This window comes from Drosophila serrata, unplaced genomic scaffold (assembly GCF_035046125.1).
Source record: "Drosophila serrata isolate PLE 108 unplaced genomic scaffold, ASM3504612v1 contig_184, whole genome shotgun sequence".
Taxonomy (NCBI): domain Eukaryota; kingdom Metazoa; phylum Arthropoda; class Insecta; order Diptera; family Drosophilidae; genus Drosophila; species Drosophila serrata.
The window spans coordinates 6351041-6374827 of NW_028257082.1; the positions used below are offsets into that span (position 1 = coordinate 6351041).

Here is a 23787-nt window from a genome sequence, read left to right on the forward strand (position 1 = left end):
TCGCCAGCCACCGAGCACAATGCAAACCGCCCATTTTCCGGTAGCAGATCGATCGATTCCATCGTAATGGGATTCTTGCATGTGGTTGGAGCGTTTCTTTCTTTTTCGCCAGTTATGCAATTGTTTGGGCAAAAGCGAATTTGCTTACTATACATAAGAACTTAATGTTACGTTGGGATAAAGAGAGATGCTGCGGTATCTGTTTAATTTAGAATTAAAAGCAATTTTCAAAGTTTGCTTTATGGGATTAAGACCCTAAAATCGTAGGAATAAGGGAAACCCCCCAAACGGGGACCGAGGCTTGATTGATTTAAAATAATAAAAAGAAAGATTAATTTATACATTTTCTAAGGTGTTATAAATTTATATATTTTGGATAACGTATAAGGTTAATATATTAATAAAAATTGTAATATTTTTTTAAGACTCATGCGGAAGATATCTTTGTTACCTTTGTTTACCGATCCTTTTCCATATTGAAGTTATCCTTTAAGGAAAAAGGAAAAGTTTAAATACCCTTTTGTATGCTTTTTAGATCCTTTTCCACTTCTTTTTGAATTTATTAACATTTAAATTATATTGATATACTTAAAGCTTAGTGCTTCTACCTTACAACAAGTGCTGTAGCCAAGCAATTTTTAACTCCACATAATGAGCATATTAAAAATGCAAACCATCATCAAAAGAAAGCATGGAATGCAGCTCACAATCTGAGCATCCGAGACTGAACCATCAACAATCATCCAAGATATTCTCCTGGCTAATCGCTGGCCAAAGCCGTAAGTAATTATGAGAAGCAGGAGCAGCCTGCAATTTGAAGTATAACGGAAATGCCAACACACGGGACATAACATCTGGCCTGCATTGTCCTAGAGGGAACACTGTTCCCAGTATGCTCTCTGCTGAGATGCTCTTGCGCAGAATCAGCATCCACAGTTGTCAGTTTTTAGATTCAGGACTCCCGTGTAGCCACAACCAGTAGCTGCCAGTAGCTCCCATCAGTTGCGCGTCGGGCTCTTAACGGAACGGTTTACCAGCTCCGGAATGCGGTTGCCCCGAAGATCGGTTTTGTGCTAGAGAGTTACATATATACCACCACCTGCAGGTGTTTGGCGCCAAGCTGCCCATTTCGACTTTTTTTGCGGCGCAGAGAGACAAATTGTTTATCTTGTGTCAAGTGCTGTACGACGGCCACCCTTGGACTCCACTCCACTCCGGTCTGCCCAGCTCCCACTCGGCTCAACTTGACTCCCCGTTTTTGGAGCAGTGAAAGTTTGTTGTCGCCATTGCCTCCGCTGAGCTCGACTCCCGGTGTCGTTTTGTGGCCTGGTGTCTGCGGAGTGCCAGTTGGAACCTTGTGGTATTTTTGGGGGGAGCCCAAAATCGGATGACATTATCTCCCTGGGCTCTAGTACGGGCCGCAGGACGCGGCGAGACCGAAATTAAAAGCGAAACAAGGCGCCGCACCTTTGGGCATGCATCTTTAATCAGGCGCCAATGAATTTGCGCGCCGTGGATCCGTGCGAAATGTTTACGGCGTATGAATAAGCAATGAAATAAGCGCTCGCGGGCATTTGTCATTTGGCAAAGTGAAAATTGAAGTGACTGTGAAAATTGAGACAAATGTGTGCCGCCAGCATCAGCCAGGATTAAGGTCTAGCCAAGTCGACTTGAGTTGAGTCGAGCTGAGTTGAGAATCTGGTCATAATTTCGTCTTAACTAGGTAAATATTGGGTTAAGTTGGGGCTCACGTACCACATTCGACAGTAAATGAAATGTGTGTGTTTGGGTCTGAGTAGAGGGGGAGCTGTTTCACACCTGTTACAACTTAATTACGGCTCAGCAAAGTAACTGAATTATTCACCTGGAATGCGGCTCGATGGCAGTATATTTGCCAAAGCAGAAATACAAATAGCCAGCGGGGAAAATGTGTGTGTCCGAGATGGTCCAAGGCAGACGTGGCTAATTCCCCCAGAGGCAGGTCAAAAAGGAATGGTAACGGGAATGGGAATGGCAATGGAATTCTGGGGGATGTGGGAATGAGGAGGGAGGCAGTCATATAAACGAGAATGAATGAATGTAATTGCTTTTGATTTATCTCACTCTCATCGCCCAAAATGAAAGTGGGGAGCGGAAATAGAGTGGAAAGCCATTTATTTGGTGATTTCCGCCAAGACCTGCGCCAAATACAACAAATTCTGATAAATTATTACACAGATGATTATTGATGAACACTAATTTATTAAGTCAATGCGCCTGGGAACTGAAACTGTGGATGTTACTTCGGTAGCAGAACCTCAACTTAAACCTGAACCTTAACCTCAACCTCAACCTAAACCTCAACCTCAGCAGGTTCAACCTCAAAACTAAGATGTAGACCGAGAGTAGAGTCTGGGAGAAACCATCTTATGGTCGAGCAGAAAATGGGGAAATGGAATTTGAAATCATAAAATTATTTATGAAGGAATGCCTGCGAGGGCGAAAGGACCTTTGGCATTGCCTTTTTTGGGTTTTGCGGACAACTTATACGAGAATAAAGGGAAAAGTTTTACTTTTTGCGGCTAAATTATACATATAAATATAAATGTGTGTATGTACTGAATATTTGGTGGAGTCCCCCTGTATTATATTTAGGACACGTCTATGAATTTGTTTTCATTTGCCGGGTTAGGTCCAGCTTAAAAGCGAAAAACTTTGTTTGGCTAACTGGGATACCTTCCCTCACCCGGGGGAGACATAACTATTTTTGTGCTTCATTAGAAAGGGGAGAAGGCCATGAATTCGAGATTAGGTGTATATGATTAATGTTTGAAACTGACCGTGCCAAAGTTGGCAGATTTAAAATGCACACCCGCCGCATAAATCAATTTCTGAAATGCACTGCCAGTGTGCCAGCGTGTGTGTTTTGTGTGTGCAGCGCAGCGGGATATCCGATTATGTGGCTCTGATAACCACATCGATTAATCAATGGCACTTTAATGGCTCTCTGCCCATTCCGGACTGTGCAATCACCAGATCAAATCAGGTCGAAGCTGGTATTGAAACCGGAGCTGGGGGTACTCTGGGCCTGAGCTTCGGCTTGACTCTGCCCGCAGTCGATTAAATAAACAAATTCTTCGAGGCTATCCAGCTCAGTTAGTCCGCCCGCTCTCTCTCTAGCTATGCTTGGTTATTTTAGTTGAAAATACAATTCTATATATTTGTGCACTCGAAGAAAGGGGTCTTTAAAAGGTACTAGACAGAGTTTGGAAAGTCAACAGTCTACGAAAAGGTCAACCAATTAATTTTAAAAGAAACAAGAAAGGAAGCTAACTTCGGCACGCACAAGTTTTTATACCCTCGCAGATTGAAATTCGACCAGTAGGAATTAATACAATATAAATTAAATATTTTTATGTTAAAAAACAATTAAGTAATGCCAGAGTTCACTTCATTTGCCTATACTATTTATATTTACATTTTCCATTCACAGTTTTGCATTTTCCTCCATTTTAACTATCGAAAATGCAAAACTCTGTATGATATAGTAGTCTGATTTTAATAAAATTTAGCACAAAACATATAATGTATATATTTAAAATTTGATGAAAATCTTTTGAAAACTGGAAGAGTTATATTTTTTTTTTTTCAAATTTTCCGCCCGTTCCAACGGCAGCTATATATATGTACATATATATAGTCCACCGATTCCTCATCTTCCGACTTGTATACTAGTAAAATTATATAGAAGAATAAATACATAGTTTCATTCAAATAGCTTGCTCTTAAATTTGTTCGAAAATTAATCTAGCACATATGATGCATATAATTCCCAACTAGTTCTAACATCTCCGGAACGAAGTGACTTCTTCCGGACAAGTCTCAGACATGTGTTGTGTTACAAAAGTTGCAAGTCATTGTTTATTAGTGTTCAAAGTTAGTAACTGATCAAACATCAATACTTTCTGATCATAGATACTTATTGTTCAGAGCTACTTGCTGCTCATAGTTATTTACTGATCGTTACTTAATGTTCATAGATATTTACTGGTCATAGATACTTACAGATCATACTTACTGCTTCTAGTTCCTTACTGTTGAAATATACTTACTGATCCTCTACATTTAACAACCGTATATTTTATAAAAATATTTAAACAGTTGCAACCTTTTTTCCTATTTCCTTTGCATTCGCTTAAAATATTTACCAGGTTCAAAATAAAACTAACTAAAACTATCTTAATTGCTTAAGTCATAAGTTATAAGACATTTTTAATAGACCATTTATTTGTAAATACTTTATGGTTGAGATGAACCATGGGAAGATGCGTTCACCTTATTGCTGAATACAAAAATATACGTAAAAATATATGCCCGAAAGCTGATTTATTGTTTCAATTTTTTCACAAACCAATATATTTTTTTCAATAACTCAAAACGCATATTTCCATATTGCTTGTATTGAATATAGAGCGCCTCAAACGATCTGATACAATGTATACAGCAGCATGAAACAATTTCTGGTTTCACTATTTTTTCCCCGAAGCAACAACAGTGTATCCTTTCCCGCTGAAAAAAGGGGAAAAAAATGGTTCCATTATTTTTTGAAATTAATTGGCCAACGCTTGTGAAACAATTTCCGGTCAGGAATTCCTCTAGTATTTAGGAGGCAAACACGTCAAAGGGGGTGGAAATGGTGGATAGATGGATTGAGATTGGGTTGGAACTTGATTTGGGGGCTGGTACCCCGCTGTTCCCTGGCTTTGAGGCATTTTGAATATTTCATTTTCGCATTTTCATATTGACCAACTGGTCAAATAAATTCAGGGGAAGCAAATACACAAGACAAGAAAAAGGGGTTTATAGAAAGATGGATTCATCTTTCTATAAAGAAGATGAAAGGTTCGATGCCTGCACTTGGTTCCAGATCCTGCATCCACAGGATGGCACGGGATCCGGAACGGGTTTGGGATTTATGAAAGCCGGAATGTTGACACAATGCCCAAATAATTCAAATGTTGTGCGAATCTGCTGAAATATGTTATACATTCATTTACATGCAGATCTGGGCCCTTCGGCTTTTAGACGGATTTGACACGTAGCTGTGGAAAATGCAGATACAGAATTCAAGTGGGCCCATTTCGCAGGATGAGCTGCAGGATGCGAGCAGGGCCAGGATATATGCTATAAAGGGAGAAAGCCACCCATCATCCCCACGAGAGGGGTGGTGTTGAAATGCAGAAACACACACACTTTCTTCCTCTCTCACCCTGTGTGTGTGTGTGTGTGTGTGTGTGTGGCAGCTTGTTTGTGTTGTATGTATTTGCATTTCCATTTGGTTTTTATTTTCCACGTTTTTTATGTTGACTGTGACTGCAATATTCGCTTGAATAAATTATCCAGGTGGAGCCTTGCTCTGCATACCAAAAAGCAGGTAAAATATGCCACATATCGGACTTTAAATCAAAGGCAGCCTGTTTGGCAATGTAATTGTCTTCGATTGCCAGACAATTGGCCTTCGGGGAGGGGAGATTGAAGACGTATTAATTTGAGGAAAATAGAAGGGGGCTGGGTTGCAAAGCGGAACTTCCTGCAGGATAACGCCATTAATTTGGATTACAATTTCATGTTTCATGAAGTGCCGCGCTCGGCAATCACGACTATCGCCAAAATCCCCTTCATTGTATTCAAATTTCTTTATCCCCTTATAATGTCCGTCCCAGTTTCCATAATGTCCCCGGGTTTATTCCCTGTCCTCCCGATGTCTCCGCCTCGTTCCGCGCTCCGCGCTCCTCGCTCCTTTCCAGCCACTGTCGCCTTCTGCGTTCGCTTTATGGTTCATGTTCATGTCTTCTTTATCTAAATCATCCAACTGTGTAAATATTTGCCTCGCTTCCTGCATTCCATCCTCGTTATCCTTAAATCGTGCGTGCCGAGCTATACAAAGACAAGGCGAGGAGCGCTCGAGGAGCGGCAAGGAATAAAGGCAAACCAGCCAAGCGACCAACCCAACCCAACCAGCCCAACCCAGCCCAGCAGACCCATCCAGAGCCCAGCTACCCTTCATTCCGACGACCCATCAACCCGCCGACTACACTGACTGAGTGAACCGACCTACTCTACACTGGGTTAAATTTTGCATAAGAAACACAAGGCAGTCGCACAGTGCACAGTGGCATAAGCTGGGCGGGCATTCTGAAATTAGGTTAAAAATATAGAGAAGGTATACGTGACTGCTTGAAAGCTGAGAAGCGAGCACATAGAGTTCCTAGAAGCTTATGTATTATATATATGCCAAAGTAAGAGTGATTTCTTAAACTAACTTATGTTTAAGACTCTGTTTGAGTTGAAACGTTGAAGAGTTACTAAAATGTGGCAAGGGAATTTATAATACCTAGGTTCTCAAGGAACACTAAGGGGATTCTCTGGAAAGGCATTATAAATAGTAAAAGTAATAAATTATGCACATATACTATATACAATTGTTGAAATCCAAGAAATATACTGAGGAGTTTTTGAAGTTAAATCGAAGCCCGTTTTCTATATAACCATTGCTGTACTTGTCTTCTGACAAAATGGTTTTGATCTATAGTCTTTCTATAGTATATAGTCTATCTATGTTTCAGTCTCAATTTATGTAAATTTTTAAGCCTAAGCGGTTAAATTAAACACTATAAAGAAAAAGAGGCGGAAAGACTATTAATATCTATAACCAAAACAACTTAAAGATTAGTTAAGATGTAGTTCAGTTTTCAATAAATTCAGGCGTAATATGCAACGCATTTTCATTTAAAATTTAAACATTCAACACACATTAGTAACCAAAATAATATCTTAAGCTTTATCGAAAACATTTACTTTGCGAACATAAACAAATAGCTTTTTCGACCCCACTGTGCGTAATTCCAACGGTAAACAATAATCGCAGCATTAATCTGAAACTGCGCACAAATCCGTCAAACTTAGTGGCGAAAAGCGGGGAAACTGAACAGCCAGAAGCCCGGGAAAACCAAAACAACAAAAGCAACAGAAACAACAACAGCAGGGACTTGGTCTAAGGCAAAGACAAAGGCAAACATTGGCAGAGTTTTTGGATTTTTGGGACGCCCTGAGCGTCGTCATTAATTTTAAGAACTTTAACCCACTTCCGCCAAGTCGTTATCGGGGCATCCATCAATTTCTGGCCAGGTGCGAAGGATTCAGGACTCAGGACTCGAGACTCTAGACTCGGCTTTAATTCCCGAAAAGCGAGACAAATAGTTCAAATCATCTTGAGGGGCAATTAAGCAGCGTGACTGAGTGTTTTATGGCACTGAAAATTATACGACTCTTTCAGGTTTTATGATTTCATGCCCAGACGGAGATCCTGAATGGGGCGCCCTGCCCCGATGCTCTGATGCTCTCTCCGTGATTTAATGGGCCGTGCTGGCCAATTATAACCCCCGAAGCACAAAGGATCGGGGTCACCACTTACGCTCCAACTGTCACACAAGTGCCCATCTCTGTCCCTGGAAAGATACTCATCAGAGTTTAGTTTGTTTTTGAATGCAGTGTCGGCAATATTTACTACTGACTGAGCCAGAAGGGGAAACCGATACTCGACACATGACACTCGAAATGGGGCCAATGTTTGGCTTTCGCCAATGTGGATAAATGTGGAGAAGGATGAGTGTTCATCTCTGACATCCGTGGAAGCTTCGACTGAAACTCAATCCGCAAATAAAGATACAAAAGGGCCAGAGATCACCGCTGTCGCAATCAATATTCATAAAGATTCGCACAAAAGTTCATTCCACGGGGTTGGCAAACTTTCGATTGTCTTCGGGGATATGCGGAAAAATTGCTGCCTTAGTCAACTTTGGCTCTTGGCTTATTTCATTATGGAACTTATCAACAGATTTGAGGGAAAAAAAAATTCTTTCCCCCTTCCCCCTTCTCACGTCCCGCAGCTCGCAACTTTCATAAGTATTTACAATGTTGGGGCGTTTTTGTCAGCTGCATTATGATAAAAATTTTTACAAAGTTTCCCTTAAGCTTTTTACACGAGCTTACCGCAAGATGTTGGCTGATGGGCGGCCTCCGATCGGGGGGCCTTCGCAGGAAGGGATAGGATTCAAGGAGGGTGGCTCCTGTTCAAAATGGGGGGGGGGGTGTGTGGGACACTGGCTTAGCTGAAAACTTGAAAGGGACGAAATCCCTTTGGCCTCAAACTATTATTACATGCTCATATAGATTATTCACATTCTTTCACTTTGCAGTCAACCGCAACAAAAGCAACAAAGGATGGAGGCTAAAGCTGGCTTAAGTGCGCTCGAGGAAAGGTCCCTGAAAGGTTCAGGTATGTGGATTATATAATTGCCGGGAGTTTTCTGTCAGTTGATGACACAAAACTGCTTGAGACGGTTTAGGATATCCAAAGAAGGGTTGATTCCATACTGACAAAGTGTTAACCTAACCAAAAAAGCCACAGCTCAACTCAGGGGGGGATTTTCCAGGGAAATAGTTATATTTTGTACTATATTGTGTCTAAAGTTTCTGTTAAGTGAATAATAGTTACATAAATTCTCCTAGGTAAATTGGTACATATGTTAACTTAAATGGTAGATTACTTTTATTTTGAAAAAGGAAAAAGTAAAGATTTCTTTTAATTATACTTATGATCACGGGGTTATTGAAATCTTTTTTTACATTTTAACATTACATTTTATAATATGGTTACAGATACTTTTTCAAAAGTATTTAAAATCTATAGCACTCCCGATATTTATCCGTTCAAATATCAATAAAAATAAAATGTAATGTTGAATTCCCAAGGAACGACATTCAAATAGTTTGTGATTATCTACCGATTCAAAGTTTCGATAGAAAGTGATTGAATCTTTTTCTTTTACGATTATATCCTTTCTTTGCACCAACCTTCTCCTTTCCCTTTAACTGTCTTATAGTTCCGAAATGCAGAGTATATCCCCGGTTAAGTCCGAATTGAATCTGGAACGTGGAAAAGCCAAACAGAGCACAGAGCAAACGATGAAGAAGCCACCACCAAGGTTCTGTTTAACCAACCTATTCGGGATGTCATTCCTCTCTCCCATCCCAATGCTTAGTCCTAGTCCTAGTCCTATCCACACAGGACAGACCAGACCCGACCAGATCAGACCACCTTCCTCCATGTGTATTTGCTCGGAGGGCATTTAGAAAACCCCTTGCTCCAAGGGTGCGGGAAAACTGTGAATTTTTTTTCCCCAGCTATTCCACCTTTTCGACTTTCGACTTGTTTACGCAAAAGTTAAGGAAGGACATAAAAGCGAGCGGGCATCCTGGCATTCGTCGTAAAAACTGTCGTCGTCACACTGGCTGATACCGATAGCAGCGGCAAAAAGAACAGCTAACAAACACATACATTTCTAGAGCCTGGGGGGAAAAAATTTAATCATAAACACACAGCAGTCGATTACGTCATGTGCGAAAACAAAACTATTTGTCGTCTTTGCCTTTCATTTGAACTCAGCTCGACTCTAAACTCTGGGAAACAGCTTAGCTTTAAAGGCTCCTGTGCTCATACAAAGAAATACAATGAAATCAAAATAAGGGGAGGAATCCAAATGCGAAAGCGTTGGGATATATCCATCAAAGCTGACTTTTGTAGCTGCCTTGCCTTTGCCTTTGAATCTAATCCGAGCAATACTGGAAATTTTAAAAAACAAAAAAGCCAAAAAAAAAAGAATGCCAACATTGGATTACAGATTGTCGCCGGGGAGAGACGAGAAATGAGCATAAAAAGGGGATATAATAAACAAGCAGGGCGAGAGCAGGGAAAAGCAGGCAACGGCGGATGTTTAGACCATCTCATACCAGCATCCTTGGCATCCCCAGGATCCCCAGGACCTCCCAGAAAAACCCACTCCATCACCCCCTGTGACATGTAAGCTTCTGGGCAAAAGTTGAGTTCTTTCTGGTTTTTTTTCGGTTGTTTCTCTTTTTTTATGATTATTTTTACTTTTGTTTCGGCTAACGAGACGCATTCCGTGGTAATCCGTCCCCAGGGAAATGTTAAACCCCCAGGCGGAGTGTGGGAGGGAGGTATCATCGTTGGTGTCCTGTCGAAAATCGCTTAAATGGACCATCAATGGTTCGGCCACGAGCCGAGAAATTGCCAAGGACATTAACACTGACAAAATGTTGATTAAACTGGCAGCCGCTTTGGGCCATATTGAAATGGCCACCGGTCAGTCTTGATTCGGGGAGAGAGAGGAAACAAGATAGGATAGGAAATGGTTGGGGAAAAGGCAAATCTCTTCACTTTGAAATTGAATAATTTGCGCATATACATTCATACACTTGACTCCCACGTGACCTTTGCCCGAGGCCACACAGTGAAAAATATATATCTACATAAGCTTTAAAGTGTATTCATAATCGAAGAGTGTTTGTAGAAATAATTGATGATGTCATTAGAGCTTGAAATGTTATGCAGTGGTTGTTATTCAATTTTAAACGTATGCATAAATTTATTTAAATTAAATTTGCATTATTTCATTTATGATTTATGGATACACAGCAATTCACATTTCATGAATTTGGTCGACTAGAAATAATTTTAATCTTCTGTTTACTGACTGACTTGGGCTTAGATTTTAGCACTTGGAGTCCTTGTTTAATGTTATTAAGTAAGGATTTTAATATTATTATTTAAAAGTAACATTAAGATTTAAATTAGACAATATTCCAAATATCAAGGTAGTCAGAAATACCTTAGCTACATTATTTACCCTAAACCTCCAATCTCAACTACAAAACAATCACGTCTCCTCCACGTGCTTCCGTTCTTCCTTTTCTCCTTTGTTAATCGCTAGAGAATTGTGGAGAAACCCCGAGACAGTGTAAAGTAGCAGCCAAGAAATATAATAAGTATATTTTGTGTCAAACTTGCGAAAGCTCCGAAAACTTTTGTTTCCAAATCTCCGCAGACTTCTGTCACAGACATTCGGTGACACCGGCGATATTGTCGAAATTTGTTTTTCTCTGTGCAGGCAGGTGCCAGGGGGCTGGGGGAAAATAAAAGGGTTATATATCATGCCCAAGACAGCGTCATCGCTCTGAAGAGGGTTTTTCCAGGCATTTTCCAGCTCAGTGCGGGGGTCGAGGGTGCTGGCTCAAGTGCCTGCCCCCAAGGCGGCGACTAAAGAAATGTCCACAGTCCAAAGTCCAGAGTAGGCAAAGGCAGTAGCAGCAGCAGCAGCAGCAGCAGCCAGCCAGCCAGGACAGTGTTTTCCGCTTTTCCGGACGAGCAAATGACCCGGAAAGGCCAAACGAAGGCGGCGCGCAAAAGGAAAATACGGAAAATATGGCAACTGGCATCGGCCATTGGCAAACAACACACCAACACACACAGACAGAGAGAAAGCGGCAACAAAAAGTGGCAACGGAAACAATTGCAGTGACTGGGCAAATGTTTAGCAACCTGCCCCGCGGGAAAGAGAAGGCAGGAAGCTGAAGGAAATGCCAAGGAATCCCAGGAAAAACCAAAGCAAAAGAGGAAGGAAATGTCAGTTGCTAAAGTCCGTGTCCCATGTCCCATGTCCTGTGGCTGCGGCCGGTTGATATTTAAATCTGATTTACACCATCAACTGTTTAGCTAAGTGCTTCCCCATTCAGAACTTGAAGCGTTGCCAGGATTCTGCTGCCAGGACTCCGCTGCAACAGCTCGCCTGATGAGGGGGAAAAAGCAGAGGAGTGGAGGTGCGGAAATCCAGGTGGCCTGAAATGCATACCTAATTACGTTAATGGCCGTGCTGGCCATAAATTAGTGGAGATTAGGCGGCGCTGGCCAAATTCGCTCGCACCTTCTGGCCCAAAACCAGAGTCCACAACTGAATCGTTGCCAAATTGAACCGGGCTAAAAGTGAACAGAAAGTTCCAGCTCCATGCTGGTATAATTATTGTCAAAGAGAAAAGAGAAGAGGGCTGCTGTGTGTGACCGAAAAGTAATTATTATCATTATTATTGCTTTTTCATGCGGCGAAGGTAAATCAATAAATTTGCATAATCATTGTGTAAAAGACCAATTAATGACGCTTTAAATTCAAGATGGATAAGGTTATTTTTACGAAACGAATGAAACGAACGAACTCGATCCACAATGGACCGCATCAACGACAATTGTGAAAATATCGTTTAATTAAAACAAATATGCATAGATTATTTCAAATAAAAGCGAAGGCATTTCGCCACGCTGGAAATTTATTAAAGTAAAAAGTTATTTCAGGCGAATGTAATTGCTGTTGAAACGGCGCTAATTGAAAAGTCCCCGGGCCGAGGGAAAAACAACAAGACAACAACATTTTCTGGCTCTGTCTCTGACTCTGACTCTGGCTTTTCCCCTCGAATAATCAGTACAAACAATGTTGAATGAAATGGAAATTAATCTAATTTCTGTGGGACAAGCGGCCAGAGCTATAACACGGATATCCTTTTAGGCAGCCTAGCTCCGCCCGTCCTCTGATGAGCGTAATTAATCAAGCAGCAGGATGAATTCTATTCCCAGGGGCAGATATCTGTTTTCCCTTTTGAGCCAGCATAAATATTATGACGGCACCAATGCCAAACAATTAACACAGATCTGGCGCTTTCACCTACTTCCCGAAATAGCACCTGTGTCTCTCCTTTACTCACTCACTCACTCACTTACCTCTCACCTGGTTGGATAGGGTCCATCAGAGGGCTTTTTGCTGACAACTGCCAGCTACTTATGCATGTTGCCTGCCACTGACAAGGCACTGCCGTGGAGACACTAGCAAAGGGCCAACTGCAAGGAGCGGGTCTGGATGGGACTTACAGGTGGTAAACAGGTGGAAGACAGGTGGGGCAGCTACCCCAGACGGGGATGCCAGTGGTGTCCTGCAGTTGACAAAAAGTAAATAGGATTCTTGTAAATGAAAACAAATACCCGGGGGCCATTGCAATTGTTTCAATAAGTCCTTGTGGTTGTAATAGAGTCATGTTAAAGCCTTGTATATTGAATATACAAATTTATTCTTCATTATTTATTTATTAATTATTAAGTTACCCAATTAAGCAGTTATTTTTTAGCTTGAAAACAGCCAGGATGTCGGGCTCAGTTGCATGCAAATGTTGCATTCCATGCAAAAGGCAACGACAAAAGGTGTTAAGAAAGCCATTTCGCCTGCTAATGAGTGACGATGCCTCTGCGTGTGTGCCTGCGTTTGTGTCTGTGCATGTGGGTGTGTCTCAAGGTGTGAGATGGTGTGTGTCTTTCTCGCTTTCGCCTCCTGTTTGTGTTTGTGTCCCCGTGAGTCCTTGCCAAGACTTGAGCCTGAGCTGAAGAGCAAACAAAAATGTTTTCATGTTTGGGCCTGTCAACAGATTTATCCAGCTGTCCCCCCTCACTTACCCGCTGCCCCTTTTTTTGGTGTGTGTATTTGTTTGTGTGTGTGTGCAAAAGCATTTTGCTTAATTAGTTACAAACAGCTGAAACTGAGAGAGAGAGAGAGAGCATGGGAAAGGCAGGTGTGCAGGAGAAGGACTCACCTCAGTCGCATCCATAGCTGTCTTTAAGGCTCCGCCAAATGTTTACAAAACGTCGCTGCGTCTGCTGCGGGCAGCTAAAGATACAGATATAAGATATAAGATACCGAGATACCAGATACAATTTACGGTGAGGTGCGAATGTGCAAAGGATGCAGGATCTCTGTATGTGTGTGTGTGTGTGCGTGTGAGTAGGTGACACAAGTCAGCTCGAGATAATCCGATGAACTCGCCAACAGTAGCATACTTATGAGGGCAGCTGACGCAGAGAACACTGGAGTGTGGGGCTAGAGTGAGGTATATATGTATATATAGTTTTATTCACCTAATAACGTTCAGGAAATGAATGGAGGCAACGTCGAGGAGTTTCACACAATTTCAGTGCTTGAATTGCAACATTAAATACATTTATTTCAACAAGGATAAGGAGAAAACGAAAAGGGTCTTAGTTCTCACCAAAAAGTATATAAATTTGGGAAATTGTTTCATTTAATTCATGAAATTTAAATTCAAATGGAAAATATTTCATTTATTATCAAATGGGATTTGACATTCAATATGAAAAACTTATCCCACAAACATGTATGTATGTATATCTCTTAATTTGAAAAACAATATTCACAAAGGTGTGATCTCCTTAAAATATTGTTATACAAGCTCAGGCTTAATTCAACATGTAAATTTATAAATTTATTCATTTCGAATGAGGTACATTTACTTTTACTTTAATATTTACTAATAATTCTTTTAGTCATTTATTTTCCCACAATTATTGTTTAAGCTCTGTAACATTTTGCAGCTTTAATATCTTGACCTAATTATCGTTTAATTGAGTCAAATTGATATATTTGTATGTGGTTTAACAAAAACGATGTATTTTAAGATCGGGATATCAAATTTGCTGTTTTATATTTCTCTTAGTAACCTTTACCTGCCACTTTAAATCATGAAAATGTAATAAACGTAATTCCAAAATAACATAACATAATTCCAGTTACCCTTGGAAAACACATTTCTTTACAAACATGTTTACGCTCTACTGCCTTTTATTTTCAATAAAACAAATACTGTATACAATGGATATTCTTGGTTTATTTAAGTTACCGCTCTCACTCAGCTTTGTATTAAATTACACGTTTGAGCATTAAGGTAAAAAGGAAAATGTAATTATTTCTTTTATGGGAAAAGTCTAACTACCATTTGTTATTGCTTACATTTTATATATTATTTGCAAGGCACTAGAAGCAGGCAAAAGGCTTTTGCAAGTGAAACTCGGCTATTAAATTGCTCAATTTCTTAACCCCTTTGACCCTGCAACTTACCCACCATAAAGTTAAATTACACGTTTAATTACACGCCCATTAAGTCGAATGCATTTCCCTGTTTGCCTTCCCGCAGAGAAACTCAAAATGCTGGACATCACACGCGACAAGCCCGTGAAGGTGGCCGTCAAAGTGGCGGTGCCGGTGCGAGATCACCCCAAGGTAAGTGGAAAACTCGCAAAACCGTGGAAAACGGAAAAGGTGGAGAAACATTTTCATTGCATTTCCCTTTGTCCGGCCGCGACACAGTTCAATTTCGTGGGAAAGCTGCTGGGACCCAAGGGCAACTCGATGAAGCGGCTGCAGGAGGACACAATGTGCAAGATGGCCGTGCTGGGACGCGGCTCGATGCGGGACCGGCGGAAGGAGGAGGAGCTCCGCGCCAGCGGCGACAGTCGTTATGCCCATCTCTTCGAGGACCTGCACGTGGAGATCTCGACCTTTGCCGCTCCGGCGGAGGCCCATGCCCGGATTGCCTATGCGCTGGCGGAAGTGCGACGATTCCTGGTTCCGGTGAGTCGTCCTTTGTGGGACTTTGGGAGGAGACATGGGACACAAGACTTGGCCTGGCCCTTTTTCGTTCGGCATTGTTTGTGTTTAATACCCATTAATGATTCAAGTTTTCGGCCATAGCTCCATGGCCAGCAGGCAAATGAGCATCTTAAAGTTTGCCAAGACATGGAGCTTAAAGTTATGGCAGCAAGAAGTGCACTTGTAAAAAAGATCCATGAAAATGTTTACGTTTCTAATTAGCATATCAAAGAAAAAGTTAATTAGAGTAATCAAAATACAAAAAAGAACAAGAAAACGTCCTTAAATGATAAAACAAATTAATAGAATAATAGAAAATTAATCTTTATCCATCTCCCTTTTGCTTTAAAAGATTTAACAACAGTTTATAATATTTAGTTAAGAAACTGTTAATTTTTAAACAAAGTGCTATTTAAATTTGCTTGAGAAAAGTTGCTACAATTCCTAAATTCTTAAATTCCTTAACAAAATTCTTGACAAAATGCTGAAACTAAAAGAACTTTACCAAAACTTAAGACCCTTGAACCTTAACTAGAGCTAATTATAAAAACAAGATTTTGTTTTTAATTTCAAAAGTGTTAGCTTTCCTAAGAATATATTTTCTACAAAGTCATGCTTAAGAACCAGAATTTTCTCGTAAACTTTCGAAAAGAATGTTGTTTTTTTTTTTACAAAAGTTTTCATCACCCGCTGACGACTTTAATTAAAGGCGAATTTGCGAAAGTCATGGGAAAACTGTTTGGTAAGTGTAGGTGGAGTCCTGGAGTCCTGGAACACTGCGGACTTGTACTACTCCAAGGTTGTGCTCGTTATCGACTTCAGCTTCCGTGTTGCCCCGTGTTCGCGTGGCATGCAGCGGCGGGTTTCCTGCTCGCCGCGCTCGCTGACTAAATTGCATTGTGCTGTAATTACATTTGCCACCCATACCCCACTTGCACTCGACAGTGCCACGCCCACTCCTCTGGCTCTGGCTGTGGCACTCCCTTTTTGCCACTTCCTCTTGGCTTGGAAGCTTGGCTGGCATCTTCCTCTGTCCATTGTGTGGCGCTCGACACGCCATTGCCATCGCCATCGCCATCGCCATCGCCATCTTGCGGAGCCATCGTGTGTGAGGGGAACTTGGTTATTCCCCCTCAAACTTGCCTTTTGGAGCTCGCTCCTCCACTTGAGACACAAATGTTAACCGTTTACTATCTGCAGCCAACAGACCGGGATGTGGGGATTCCGTAATACAGAGAAGGACCACCGCACGGCACGGCACGTCCTGGGCATCATCCTCACTTGCCCGGCGCCGGCATACTTTATTTATACATCTCCTTTAAGATGCAAGCAGAATTGTGGGCAGTGGACATGGAACAATTTAAAAGGAATGCCAGGGCATCTATCTGGGACACTTCGTAGCCCAGTTGCAGCACCCGCACATCCGTGAGATACTCGGAATTATAAATGAGCACAATGTATCCTGCTTATTGCAAATTATGCTTTAAGACTTCACTTTGATCTATGTATAATTCGCCACAAAATTCAATTCTCACCTCCCAACGTGATGAGGCATTGTTTTGAAGCCTGGATCTCCCCTCGCAGGAGAGAGGGAATGATGCCAAGTTGGGGCCCCGGGTGTAATCTAATATATTGACATCCTGGTCGACCCTTGACTGGCAGCTGTTGGCAACATGAAAACTGTCTCCTGGACGAGCTTTAGACCCTCTCCTCCCTCTGAGTTATTCCGATCTGATTACACACGACGAAAATTTGCATAGAAATTATTTGATATCTCGAGCATAGGGGGAGAAGATACGGAGGTGCAGAAAGCAGAGACTGTTTCAATTTAGATAAATTGCTGGGGTTACTTTGAGGTGCGGCTTGGCTTGGCAGTCCCTGCAAATCTCATCTGTGACACATTTAAGCCTGAGCCACCTGGCGGGAAATTGTTTATGGCATTTGCAATCAGGATTTATGTTTGCCAGCGACAGTGCCATAAAAAAATCCACCGCCCCTTGCGACAGTTCCTCGGGTAGTAAAATCTAAGGAAATAGATACATGTGCTGTGTGCGATTCAGTTGCAAATTCAGAGATATTCATAAACGAGTTAGTTGGTTAATGGGGTTGGTGAAATGTGTATCCACCGGCCTGGCATTTCCTGTATACGTACTCCTGCGTGTATCTATCGCATCACATACGCACACCCACACCCACCTCAGTGCCACCCACATAATTGCATTAAGCACTCTCTACTCAGATACTCAGATACATATACCTCCATCCGTAAACCAAATGTGTGTATCCTGGAGGCCAGGACGGAATCCGCCCAAAGGGGTGTGCCGCGAACAACACACGAAACGTGGCTGCGCACAAAACTTTTAATTGACATCCAATAAAATTCGCATTTATTGCAAGCGCCGGCGACGTCGGCCAGAGAAACGTGAATTAAATTTAATTGCTCGATTGAGGTGTTTCTCTGCGTTCACAACTAATCCCGAAAGGGAATGCCAGTCCTCAGATAGTTGCATTGAAGTGTCCTACCTTTAAGTCTATCTTTTCAAGGATTTTACTTCATTGACTTTAATATAATGTTTATACAAAGACAAAGGCTTTCTGTACTCGATGTTTTCATTAAGGACGTATACAATGTTTAAAAGGTTATACATCCAAAACTGATTCCTTGTTTACTTCTATAATTAAACCCATAAATCTCTGTGAAGTGGACAATTAAATAATAAAAAATAAAATCTTCGTTTGTTCTTTTTTAACTCGCAGGATTACCATGACGACATCCGCCAGGAGCAAATGTGGGAAATGCAGGCTCTCACGTCCACGCCCACGCTGGGCGCTCATTCCCTGGACGATTCCCAGAGTCCCACCATCAATGCCAGTAATCAGGGAGCGGGCGCCACCACCTCCTCCTCTAGCGGCTGCAGCGGGCGTGGTCTGGGCGGTGGACTGGCCGACATGGACACGTCCAACGATGACAAATCGGACGTCGACGCCAGCGGCATGGAGTGCCTGTCCACTGTCGACAAGCTCGAATGCTCGCCCACTTGCGTCAGCCTGGGCATAGCCGGCATCACCAGCATCAGCACCACCAGTTCCGAGCACCCGCATTCGCACCAACATCCGCATCACGCCCACCTGCACCCAGCCCATGCCCATGGTCACCACCAGCAGCCTCAGCAGGCCCAGCAGCAGCAGCAGGCACACCATCACAATCAGCAGCATCACCACGGCGCTGGCCACCAGGCGCACTTCCACCAGCTGCTGCAGCAGGCCCATGGCGGAGCCAGTGCAGCGGCGGCGGCAGCCTGCGGGGAGCATCTCTCCGGACAGGCGACTCCGGCAACGGCGGCGGCATGTAAGTGGACTCCTTCGGCTGCCCAGTGGCTTAGCTGGGAGCTCGACTATTAATTGGAAGTTACGGCAGCCACTGAAAGGCCAATGAACATAATCCAGCTCCAGTTGGGAGTCAAGAAAATTACAGCTTTACCCCAGGGGGGATTTTATTGTGTGTTTAAAAGAACTTTAAACTTTAAATAAGAAAGGAAAGCTAACTTCGGCACGCCGAAGATTATATATAACCTTGCACATTGAAATTCGAGCACTAGGAATTAATGCAATATAAATTATTTATATTTATGTTAAAAAACAATAAAGTAATGCCTGCTTTTATTTTACTCATTTTACATTTACAGTTTTACATTCACAGTTTCGTAATTTTCTCTATAGAATATTTTCTCTATACAGCTATATGATTTTCATAAAGTTGTTCACCAAAATCTAGATTAATATATAATGGCTACTTATCAGATTTGATGAAAATCTTTTGAAAACTGGAAGAGTTATAATTTTTTTCCTATGGCAGCTATATATATGTATACATATGTACAGTCCACCAGAAATAAGCTGTAAGCCACTATATAAAGTCCGATTCGCCATGCTCCGACTTATATACTAGTAAGATTATGTAGAACAAAAACTTTCATTCAAATAGATTGCTCTCTGTTCCAAAACAAGTCTCGCACATAGGAGCATATGATTCCCAACTTGTTCTAACATCCCCGGAACGAAGTGACTTCTGCCAGCCAGGTCTCAGATATGTGTTGTGTTAAAAAAGCTACTTATTGATCATAGTTACTTACTGCTCATAGTTAATTACTGATCATAGCTATATAAATCATCCGGATTGTTCCTATGTCAGCTATATATATGTATATATATAGTCCACCGATTTGGCATGCTCCGATTTATAAACTTGTAAAACTATATGGAAGATCAACTGCAAAGTTTCATTCACATAGCTTGTTCTTAAATTTGTTCCAAAACAAATCTCCTACATCTGTACATATGATTCCAAACTGATTCTAACATCCCCGGAACGAAGTGACTGCTGCTGGCCAAGTCTCAGAAATGTGTTGTGTTACAAAAAGTGCAAGTCATTGTTTATTTGTGTTCAAAGCTAGTAACTGGTCATGCATACTTACTGGTCAAAGATAATTACTGGTCATAGATACTTACTGTTCAGAGTTACTTAATGTTCATAGAGACTTACTGATCATAGTTAATTACTGGTCATAGTTACTTACTGATCATAGTTCTATAAATCGTCCGATTGTTCCTATGTCAGCTATATATATGTATATATATAGTCCACCGATTTGGCATGCTCCGATTTATAAACTTGTAAAACTATATGGAAGATCAACTGCAAAGTTTCATTCACATAGCTTGTTCTTAAATTTGTTCCAAAACAAATTTCTCACATCTGTACTTATGATTCTCAACTTGTTCTAACATCCCCGGAACGAAGTGACTGCCGCTGGCCAAGTCTCAGAAATGTGTTGTGTTACAAAAAGTGCAAGTCATTGTTTATTTGTGTTCAAAGTTAGTAACTAATCATACATACTAAGTGGTCATAGATACTTACTGCTCATACTTAAATACTGATCATAGTTACTTACTGTTGAAAGGTACTTATTGATCCTCTACATCTAACAATTGTTTCTCTGACAGTTATATTACATATATGGTATTCCGATTTTCATAAAACTGGAACAAAATTAGGAACTGGAAATGTTGTTTATTCACTTTAATACTTCGAAAATATGAATAGTTTTCTATGACTTACAAAGATTTCTCATTTAAACCCTTTGATTGGCCAAATTGAACCACAATAATCAATATAATCTCGATACCGAGGGGATAATTAATCTAAAAAGGCATTGTGTTACTTGGTCTGGAGCTCATGTCCCACTCTTCCATTGTTCAATGCAATCCTCTTGCTGCCACTCACCGCCTCTCACCTCTTTACCTTTTTTGTCCGGCATCAATCCATCCACAGTGCACACCACAGCCATGGCAGTGGCACTGCAGCATCAGCTGACAGCTGCTGGAATCGGAGGACTCCTGAAGCCGGCCACCGGAGTGGGGGCCACCATGGCCGGCCTGCCCACCAACCAGGCTAGTGCCAGTGCGTTGCAGTTGTCCGGCGATGGGGAGGCAGCCGCATCCGCGCTAACGCTTCTGGAGCCACCGGGTGCCGCCCTCCTGCATCCTGCGCTGCGCAACGTCAAGACCATCAACATAGGTGAGTGGAGAAGTGGATGGTAGAGTGGAGCTGAAGCCGTGGCTTCCAGTGACTGCTAATCACGGTCAGTGCATGGGCACACAGTCATGCCATGCCATTCTGTGGAGTCACAAAATGCTAGCAATTTTCTACTTTCCTGCTTAATTACGATTACGATTAATTAGAGATTTTAATTTCGATTCTACCCTATCTCTCTTTGTGCCACAGGTGGCGGCCTGGGCAGGAAGCGACCGCTGTTGGGGGTTCCCCGCTCCGGAATGAATCCCACCAAGCGGACGGTGATGAGTCTGCTGGCCAGGGCCAAGAACTCGCAGGCTTTGCACTCGGTCCGCCAGCCGATGGTCACCGCAGCCAGTTTCGCTGAGTGAGTTGCCGTTGACCCACAGAATCCCCCTGTTCTCCGAGAGATGCGAGAGCACAGGGAACCAGGCACTCATTGCTTTCCGTTGCAGACCCTTGCAGATGCTGACCTCGCCGTTCATCATTCCGCACCAGGGCGTGGAGCAGCCGATCCTGGCGCTGCCGAAGGAGAGCCTGGCCCAGGGCGTCTAACCCAGTGACCTGCTCCACCTGAGGCTGCCCAGATAGACCAATCTGACCGATTACCACCTGCCCCGCCTATGCCGGCTCTAAGGCCAGCAATCTAACCCTTCAAGGAAAAGCGAATCTCGAGGAGATTACCAAGTTTTACTAGACGACGACGACACGTGTTTGTGTGTAGTTGAGGCGTACTTTCCACTTAGTAAGGCTATATACCGATCTTTAGGGACTAACTGTGAACTTATCCGAGCGAAATCTCGAGCTCGTGCTACACGATTTTATTTTTTACAGAGAATAAACGGAGCGTATATTTGCAATGCGATGTTTTATTTCCACAGATGCAAAATAAAACAAAACTTAAAGAAAATCTAAGCAAAAATTAAACACACAAACAAAATGTTCGATTTAATGGAACAGAGTTTAAACTTTAAACAAATTGAAACCTAAATTTAGTGTCAAATTAAAGAGAGCAACTTCAATAGAAATAAATGTAAACGCAATTACTTTAAACAAATTACTTTAACTAAATATACACACAAATACGAATGCGAATGCGAATGCGAATGCAGAAACCCAAGAACACGAGTACCATTAAAGATATATATATATATATATACAATACATACGAACACGTATACAAGCATATACAGATATATATATACATATATATGTATATATGTGTGTGTACTTAAATCTATATTAACTTAAGATTAAACCAAACAAAACTACTAAATTAATGAGATAATACAATAATTTTAAAGTATTTTAACAGCCACAAAAAAAGCAAAAAAAACGAAGACAAAGTCGAATATCGGAAGTCGGAAAGAAACCCAATACCTTAAACCTAGAACCTTAAATCGAAAATGAATAAAATTAGAGGGATATATAGAGACAGTTGAGATAGATACCCCGATCAGAGAGATCCCACCGCCTTCAGCTTGCGTTGCCTGATTGATTAATAAATTGATAGATTGATTAATCCACGTTGAGTCCCCTCAGATCCAGAGCCACAGCTGATAGATATGATAGATAGTTCGGTTTCAGTTTTAGAACGGAAAGTTTCAGAACATCGAAAGCAACAGCGATCGCCTAGAGAGTTATATTTTTTGGTTCAGATTCAGATACAGATTCAGATTCAGATTCAGATTCAGAGTCAGATTATATATACACGCACCTAGGGATAATGTATGGATGGTAGGGAAGGGTCTTTGGTCTGAGTCTAGCTAGAATCTCCAACTCACTGCGAAAAAAAATGGAATTGGAATAGAGATAAATCTTCAAGCTAAGGAATTTTGATCCGATCGACTACCAGTAGCTCCTCCCCCGACCCCTCCAGCAGCCAGTTGCTCCGATTTCAGATCGAGAGCTCACCTTAGCCCCCAGTTACTTCGTTGACTGTGCACAGCCCACATAGTACATACATAGCGATAACCGATATACAATAATAACAAGCATTATTCAGTAAATGTTCACAGAAAGTTTAATCAAAACCAAAAACAAAACAAAAATATTTACAAGAGTAAACGTAAAGTTAAAGTAAAAATTATTGATGTTCAAAGAATGCAAATCCGTGAAAAGTCCTACTCATTGTCATTAATTGTAGATGTCAAATATGCGAAGCAAATTAAATAATTAAACCCAGTCTTAAATGTGACAAAAATTTCAGCAAAAAAAGCCACCACAACCACACAAAAACCGCCAAACACCACCAACCACAGCTTCGTGCTATTCACAAATAAAATGCAATATTTTAAAAATAAAATGTAAGAAGAGTTTCATTTTAATGTTTAACTTTATGTTTGGAGTCCTCGTTAAAATTCTACCCGGAAATGCACTCTCTGCAGCTTCTGTTTTCTCCAGCTATTAGTTTTTAGAGTCTAGCAACAGAGTTTTATATTTTCTTTATTTTCCAGTACCAGAAAAAGCTGAGCTAAGAAACTTAAAAGTTGATGGGACATAAAAGCGAGAGGTTTAATGTTCAGGTAAGATTCTTGGCCAACAAGTGGATTCTGTTGGCTTACAAAATAAACAAATCTTATATAAGTTCGGAGAACATTTTAAAACTATAAAGAAAACTAAGTCTTGCAAGCTAACTAAATAAATTAAATACAAATTATTAAATATATTATACAGCAATATAATGGGGTGAAGAGTGAGCATTCAAAACCTTGAAATAAGTCCAAACGAAATCTGTTAAATCAAGTGGGTTGATTCTAATATCTTAAAGAGACTCTATTTAAATTTATTTTATTTAAAACAGTACTCTATATATTATATAGGTATTAAATAATA

At 41.3% G+C, this 23787-nt stretch overlaps 1 protein-coding gene across 3 annotated transcripts; it reads left to right on the forward strand.

Moving 5' to 3' along the window:
- The first annotated feature begins 977 nt into the window (after positions 1 to 977).
- Positions 978 to 23257, forward strand: LOC110191776 (uncharacterized). Of its 3 annotated transcripts, XM_020962725.2 has the most exons (8): positions 978 to 1723; positions 8238 to 8317; positions 14923 to 15008; positions 15096 to 15359; positions 18135 to 18726; positions 20710 to 20955; positions 21163 to 21319; positions 21408 to 23257. In XM_020962725.2, exons 2-8 carry the CDS (start codon positions 8263 to 8265, stop codon positions 21505 to 21507), a joined length of 1500 nt encoding a protein of 499 aa, XP_020818384.1. In that variant the 5' UTR covers positions 978 to 1723; positions 8238 to 8262; the 3' UTR covers positions 21508 to 23257. The 3 variants fall into 3 exon arrangements, with proteins under 3 accessions (XP_020818384.1, XP_020818393.1, XP_086684649.1); XM_020962734.2 differs by lacking the exons at positions 978 to 1723; positions 8238 to 8317 and adding an exon at positions 14535 to 14673; XM_086828523.1 differs by lacking the exons at positions 978 to 1723; positions 8238 to 8317 and adding an exon at positions 14552 to 14687.
- The last annotated feature ends 530 nt before the right edge of the window (positions 23258 to 23787 follow it).